This window comes from Ipomoea triloba, chromosome 13, assembly GCF_003576645.1.
Source record: "Ipomoea triloba cultivar NCNSP0323 chromosome 13, ASM357664v1".
Taxonomy (NCBI): domain Eukaryota; kingdom Viridiplantae; phylum Streptophyta; class Magnoliopsida; order Solanales; family Convolvulaceae; genus Ipomoea; species Ipomoea triloba.
This window is the reverse complement of record NC_044928.1, coordinates 10579994-10588119: the sequence shown is the minus strand read 5'-3', so window position 1 is coordinate 10588119 and position 8126 is coordinate 10579994. Positions and strand designations below refer to the sequence as shown.

The 8126-nt window shown below is 37.1% G+C and overlaps 1 protein-coding gene across 1 annotated transcript; it reads right to left on the bottom strand.

Annotated features, from left to right (window-relative positions):
* Positions 1-302: 302 nt before the first annotated feature.
* LOC116001183 lies at positions 303-1239 on the bottom strand. The gene is made up of 2 exons (XM_031241070.1): positions 1108-1239; positions 303-944 (listed from the first exon to the last, which is right to left on the bottom strand). Exons 1-2 carry the CDS (start codon positions 1237-1239, stop codon positions 303-305), a joined length of 774 nt encoding a protein of 257 aa, XP_031096930.1.
* Positions 1240-8126: the final 6887 nt, after the last annotated feature.

Genomic DNA, 8126 nt, shown 5'->3' with positions numbered 1-8126 from the left:
TCATTTTTGCACTACCACTTATTGTAGTAACAAATGCCTCATTTCTTTTCAACAGGCAAATATTTTGCACTTTTAAGAATTGTATGTGTAGTTGCACAATCCACAATACATACATCTTCTTCATTTGCCTTGGATTTAACTACAAGTGATGATGTATTCATTTCTTCAAGCAAAGAGATAGATTTTATTATATATATTACAAAAGCAGTACAACAAAAAGATCTAAACGATCTTAAACATACAAGCTAGAAATATTAACAAAAAGATCTTACCGATCTTAAAGATACAACCAACTTGAAACATTAATTTAGATTTTCAACTGGCCCAAGATAATCTTCAACATCCAACTGTGTGTCAACAAAATCGTCTTCCATAAAAACATTGTTGGATTCTATATTTGCTTTTCCTTTCAGGGATGCTTGATAGAGGTCCACAAAGTGCTTTGATGTATGACAAACGCGCTCCCAATGGCCAGTCATGCCACAACGATAACATACGCTTTCAGTACGTTTGGAATAATTTTCACGTTTGTCCTTATCATGTTTTGCACCACTACTTTCCCCTTTTCGGTGGTAATTTTTATTCTTGGAATTGTAACCACTGCGATGATTTTGTCCACTGCCAGGATTATAACCACGATATTTCCCATGTCCCTGCCTACGGCTACGATCACGGCTACGGCCACGGCCCTTTGCATTATTATTATTATACGACACGCTATTCACCTCAGGGAATGGGATTGAGCCAGTAGGACGTGCTTCGTGGTTTTTCAACAACAGCTCATTATTTTGTTCAGCCACCAGAAGGCATGAAATCAACTGGGAATATTTAGTAAAACCCTTCTCTCTATATTGCTGTTGTAGCACCATATTTGATGCATGAAAAGTAGAGAAGGTTTTTTCAAGCATATCATCATCAGTGATTTTCTCCCCACATAATAACAACTGAGAGCTTATTTTAAACATAGCAGAATTATATTCGCTCACAATTTTAAAATCTTGCAAACGCAAGTGAAGCCAGTCATAACGGGCCTTTGGGAGAATTACTGTCCTCTGGTGGTCATATCTTTTTTTCAAATTTTTTTCAAAGTTCAGAGGGTTCTTTCACAGTAAGATATTCATCTTTCAACCCTTGGTCAAGGTGATGGCGAATGAAAATTATTGCCTTTGCTCGATCTTGAATCGAAGCCTCATTCTTTTCTTTAATAGTTTCACCGAGACCCTTTGCATTTAGATGCATTTCAACATCTAATACCCATGACAGGTAATTTTTTCCAGATATATCAAGTCCCACAAAATTCAAGATTTGTAAGGTTTGACATATTGATAATATTATATAAAATATTACGTAGTGTAAAATAAAATATGTAAAGAAATATTACCTATGTTATGGTTGAACCCGAGTCTTCGTGCTGATAACGTATTATGAAATAATAATATTAATATTAATAATATAAATATTTATAGTAATAAGAAGAAGAAAGCCGAGAGCAAGTATGAAAAGAAGGAATGAGTTGATGACTTGTGATTCTAGAATAAATTTTACAAAGAGTTAATGGGGATATTTATAGTGCTCGGAAATGAATAAATAAATATTAAAGATACAGTAATAGACATATAATTGTGATAGCCTAGTTGGATAAGTAAGAGCTATGAAGCTACAAGTCCCCTCTAGGATTCCCGTGTTCAATTCCTGTAGACTCCACTTAATCTTGATTGTTCTGATGCTCTAGACTTCCAGCCAGTGCTCTAAACAATAGTGATGGAATTGTAATATTTGAATAAGAAGTAAAAGGTTCGAATCCTTGTTTGAACATCCACCATTTTCCTTTTGTTTTATAACAGAATGATATTTGTTTGGGAAAAGTTAGAGTTGTCGAAACATATCAGCGAGGAAAATGGACAAAGTTGCCCCACCAAGTTAGAAATTAAGTTGCTTGAGAATGGACCAGTCCACCCCACCAAGTCAAAGCCCACTACAATATGATGATCAATTATTTATTTATACAAGTGACAATTTTTTTTTTTCAATTGGAAGGGGAAAACCCCAAAGTGGTAGGTTACAATGACTATGTCATTCTTGTCATCTTCAACAAAACTAGCAACTTCTACTGGAGGAAGGTCAAAAATATGCAAGCCTCTGGAGGAGCTCTTAGACAAGGCCGTAATAGCACCCGCCAAGCAATTCTGCTATCTAGCGATCAAGCAAATATGCCAATCATCACATTTTCGTAATTCACTCTTGCATGCAGTTGAGAGGTTGCACACCACGTTACTAGGCAGGATGCTGTTGGTAATACCATGTTGGTAATGCGAATCATTGCATTTCCGTAATTCACGCTTGAATCGCATTCAAACCTGACTTTCTTGAAGCCTAAGGAATTAGCAAGTTGAATACCCTTCAAGAGAGCCCAGGCCTCAGCCTCCAGCGAAGTACAACACCCAATGCTATAGACGAAGCTACGAATCCACCGATCGGAACTATCTCTGATTACCCCGCCACAACCTGCTCTGTTTTTAGACTGGCAAACAGGCCCGTCAACATTCACTTTAACAAACACCTATTGGGGTTTCAACCAACATAGCTGTTTCTAGCAGCTCTATTTCGTCTGAAGAAAGGCGACCTTTGGCCATAACAAAGGCTCTGTTAATTTCAATATATTGAGACTTGATCCAAGAAATCTTAAAGCACGTGGGTTTGACAATGTTATTGTTAGTATATAATACATACATACATACATACATACATACAGAGTTATGATCATATGAGATCACTTGTTTAAGTAAGATCGTGAGATCAGATCTTGTGCATCCATTTAATAATTTAATGGTCTAGATTGATTTAAGATGCTAAGTTGAAGTGTGTGCGTACGGTAATAAAATTTGTGCGAATGGTAATTAAGTATGTGCGGACGGTGATTAAATGTGTGCGAACTGTGATTTATGTACAAGATTTGATCTCAAAATTTTTTAATGGTCTAGATTGATTAAGATTTCAAGTTCAAGTGTGTGCAAACGGTGATTAAATGTGTGCGAACAAAGTGTGTGTGAATCAATCTAGACCATTAAAAAGTATTACATGGATGCACAAGATGTGAACTCACGATCTTACCTAAGCAAGTGGTCTCACTGGAACCCTACCCCATACATACATACATATATATATATATATATATATATATATATATATATATATATATATATATATATATATATATATATATTTCTATTCAAATGTGAGCGCGCATTCCCGTACAGTTAACATTCAAATGTGACCGCGCCTTCCCGTACGGTTTACACCACTCAATATTAAGAAATGCACCACTAAATGTTACGAAATGCACCACACTGAAAATGCATTTCTTAATATGAAATGCACCACTCAATGTTATTTGTGTGGTGCATTTCTTAACATTGAGTGGTGTAAACCGCACGATCGCACGAGAAAGCGCGACCACACCTGAACATGACCATATATATATATATATATATATATATATATATATATATATATATAACGTACTTAATAAATACAGTACGTATGATTAATATATATATTTGAGATCAAATTGGATTGGCATATAAATCAAACAAAATGAAAAATGCGTGCATACGTGTAAGCATGAAGAGAAAATCAAATGAAAAGTGAATGCATTGTATTTATATGTACATAAGTACGTGTGTATGTATGCAATATGGGAATAGTGCATAAAAGTGTGTGAAGTGGTAGCATGTTGTATGGAAATCAATGCATGTACGTGGAAAGTGGAAATTGAATATGTGGTGCAAGATGATATGTAAATGGAATCGTGTGAGCATGGAATATGAATACGTGCAGACGTGGCCAGAATTAAAGGAATGAAAGGGAAAACTAAACACTATAAATAGGCTCACTCTTATTGAAGAAATCAAAGTTTTAGAGTTTCAATTATATATATATATAGTTAGGAAGGTGCTGCGAAGAAACTTCAATACAAGGAAAGATTGGTGTACAATCCGGAGAAATTAGCTTTAAGTTATATCAGTACAAGCTGTGTTAAAATTCAGGTCGGTTACAGTTTGTTTAATTGGTAGAATTATTAGTTCAAACTGTACGTGTAACTTTTTTAGAGAGTTTTTTTATAAGGTTAATGTTTTTAAATAGGTGGTAGACCTAGTTTTGTAATTCGTTGAACCTTGTAATTGTAAAAACCAGTGGGTTGAGCTTTAGTGAAAAAGTTTTGGGCGTGGCCTCGCAAATTAGGAAGTGTTCTCCAATTGCGTTATCAAATTCAACTGTGTACTTATTTTGACACTTCTTAAATTGCTTTATATTATATATTATATATCTGTATTACACAACTTCAATTGGTATCAGAGCGATGTCACTTAATTTGCTAGCGAGATCCTTGGGATACTCGAGTGTGTTTTGCAGAATGGAAGAAGGTGCCTCAATTTCACGACCACCATTGTTGAAAGGAGTAAGCAACTATGCTTATTGTTTGTGTAGATGATTTTTCTAGGTTTACTTGGATTGATTTTTTGAGAGAAAAATTTGGCACTTTTAGTGCTTTTGTTAAACCGTGCTTAAGACTTCAATTAGAAAAAGATAGTTCGATAGGACACATTGTTCGGATTAAAAGTGATCATGGGCGTGAATTTGAAAATGCTGACTTCAGTAAGTTTTGTGATGCTCAAGGCATTATGCATGAGTTCTCTGCTCCTAAAACTCCACAACAAAATGGGGTAGTGGAAAGGAAAAACAGAACTCTATAAGAAATGGCTAGAGTTATGTTAGTTGCAAAACAGTTATCTCAACAATTTTGGGCAGAGGCCATGAACACTGCGTGTCACATTACTAACAGAGTTTTTTTAAGAACATGAACTAAAAAGACTTCTTACGAGATATGGAAAGGCAGAACACCAAATCTAAAATATCTTCACATATTTGTGAGTGTTTGTTATATTTTGAATGACAGGAATTCGAAAGGAAAATTTGAGGCCAAAAGCGATAAAGGTATATTTCTTGGATACTCCATAAACAGCAAGGAATATCGAGTATTCAACAAAAGGACAAACACTATCATGGAATTAGCAAATGTGACAGTCAATGATGCAATCTCAACACCACAGAAGAAAGATGATGAAGGGTCATTATATACCACAAATACCTCTGCAAATCCAGAAGAAAATGTACAAGAACAAGCTGAATGTTCTAAAGGACCGTCAACTAGAGTTCAGAAGAATCATCCAACAGAGAATGTGATTGGAGAAGTGAGTGCTAGAATCCGCACCAAAGACAAAGAAAAGAAAAGCTATCGTGAAATGTTATGATACTCATGCTACATCTCACTGATTGAACCGAAAAGCATTAGTGAGGCTTTAAGAGATGAATGTTGGATCAATGCTATGCAAGACGAGCTACTTCAAATTGAGAGAAATCAAGTCTAGGATCTAGTGCCAAAACCTGAAAATGTCAACATAATCGACACAAAATAGATCTTCAGAAACAAGTCTGATGAAAATGGAATAGTCATAAGAAACAAAGCAAGGTTGGTAGCTCAAGGATACACTCAAATGGAAGGCATTGACTTTGGGGAAACTTTTGCCCTTGTTGCCCGATTAGAATCAATACGACTTCTAATCTCAATCGCATGCACGATGAGGATCAAACTACAACAAATGGATGTCAAGACCGCATTCTTAAATGGATATCTTAAAGAGGAAGTCTATGTCGTACAACCAAAAGGGTTTGAAGATCCAAAACATCCAGACCATGTGTACAAACTGAAAAAAACACTATATGGACTGAAACAAACTCCTAGAGCTTGGTATGAAAGGTTAACAGAATACCTTATTAAGAAGGGATATTCAAGAGAAAGTGTTGACAAAACACTATTCATTAAAAGGTATGAATCTGACCTCCTCATTGCCCAAATCTATGTAGTTGATATAGTCTTTGGCTCAACCTCAGATTATTATGCTAACAATTTTGTTAACTTAATGAAAGAGGAATTTGAGATGAGCATGGTAGGTGAGCTAACATTTTTTTGGGTCTACAAATTAGACAATCTGAAGAAGGTATGTTCGTATCCCAAACCAAATATGCTAACAACCTAGTCAAACGTTTTGGTCTAGACACTAGCAAGAGTGTACGCACATGTTCTCCAACTGCGTTATCAAATTCAACTGTGTACTTATTTTGGCATTTCTTAAATTGCTTTATATTATATTATATATCTGCATTACATAACTTCAGTTATTAAAGACAACGTTATTCCTTCGTTTCTAAAAGCCACCAAACTGTTACTGTAAATAGGGTGTTGTCGTTGTCGTTGTGGGGAGCCCTACAAAGTCCCTATATGCAATACACAAATCTAGCTATTTCGTAAAGGGGAGGGACATTGTTTTATCATACATGTTGGGAGAGATAGCTTTACAGATTTCAACAGCTTCGGGGTAGTTACGTAAAACATGGTCAGTATCCTCCACCATATCTTCGCACAACCAGCAGTTATCGTAGTCGGTCATACCACGTTTCTATCTATTGCTATTGGTCATAATCTTTCCATGCCTAACTAGCCATATGAAGGTTCGAATCCGATTCGAAACCTTAAGCTTCCATACACTATTCCATTTAGCAGTTTCAACTATGTCAATTGAGCCAGTAGCCAAATCATATGTTGTGCTCACCTAGAACCAGGGATGCCGATCCCTGCCCCGACGGGGGCGGGTTCGGGAAATTATTTTGGGGAACGGGGGCGGGGATGGGGAGAAATTCCTCATCCCAGTCGGGGACGGGGACTGGGACAGGGAGTGTATTCCCCGCTCCGACCCTGACCCCGATCCCCACCCCCTCTCCAATTTCCTGTATACACACACACACACACACAAAGTATATAAGAAATTAAAAGTTAAAACCTAGACATTTGTTTTGTTATGTACTTATATTTGGACTTTGGACTTTGAAGGAGTTTGAAAAAATTTAAAGTGTTTGGACATTTTATGATTATGTATTTTTGTTTGAAAGTTTGAAACTTTGGATATTTGTAGTAATTTTAGAGTTTGGATATTTTAATTTTGTTAATCTATGTATGTTGAATTTGGACTTTGTTTAAGGATTCAAGGCTTAATTTCTTTTTTCATAATATTAGTTTTTTTTTAAATTGACATAATTCAAAAAAATCATCGCGAGGACGGATGGGGAATAATTCCCCATCCCCGCTGGGAAACGGGGAATGGGGAGGGATTTCGGGGACAGGGACCCCATTCCCTGGCCCTGCCCCCCCCCCCCCTCGTTGCCATCCCTACCTAGAACATCCGAGATGGTTCGTTTTCCTATGTCATGCGATCATCACACTCGCCCTCATCGCATATGATAACGGTAGTGAATTTGTTTAGGATCTCAGCCAGAAGCAGCCCATTAAGTTGGGACCAGTTCCAACCCGTGTCACCATGCTAGTAGGAGGAAACAATCTTCGTTAGCTTTGGTGCCGGAATAAGAGCAATGACAACCTCTTTAAGCGGAATGTCACCTAACCAAATATCAATCCAGAATAAGGTGTTTTTACCATTTCTAACGAACTTTCTGACCCCATTGCGTAGGATATGAGAGGACTTGAGGATGCCTCTCCAAGCATTTGACATGCTATTTCTGGATATCTATGAGGGACAGTCATGACTGGAGATCGCATATTTTGCCTTAAATATTTGCGTCCACATTGAATATTCATTCTGCATTAATCTCCATCCAAGTTTCGCGAGGAACGCTTGGTTCATTTCTTCAAGCCTTCCGATCCCTAATCCTCCACTAGCCTTATGGGTTGTAATCATTTCCCAATTAACTAGATGACATTTTCTTTCGCCTCTAGAGTTGCCCCATCATCAATTTTGTGGAAACATGCAATGATGCAGGGCCTTATGGTGACCTCTTGGTGAAGCAATTTGTCTGTTCCTTAAAGGAACTACGCTTGATTGGTACACTGATCTCGAACCCGGTTGCATTAATAGTTGGCATGATATGGAGCGTGAGTTCTTAACTCGCTTTTATAGTACAAGGAAAACGGCCAGCTTCTTGGAACTTACTACCACTCGCCAATGGAAGGGTGAACCCATCGGTGCTTACATCAAAAGATGGAGGGAACTGTG

What these genes read in the sequence shown, in the direction of transcription:
- LOC116001183 (XM_031241070.1), bottom strand. Translation starts at nt 1,239, where the DNA reads ATGCATCTAAATGCAAAGGGTCTCGGTGAAACTATTAAAGAAAAGAAT. An exon ending in TGAAAGATGAATATCTTACT is followed by an intron (nt 945 to 1,107) that starts GTGAAAGAACCC and finishes ATAAGCTCTCAG; the next exon opens with TTGTTATTATGTGGGGAGAA.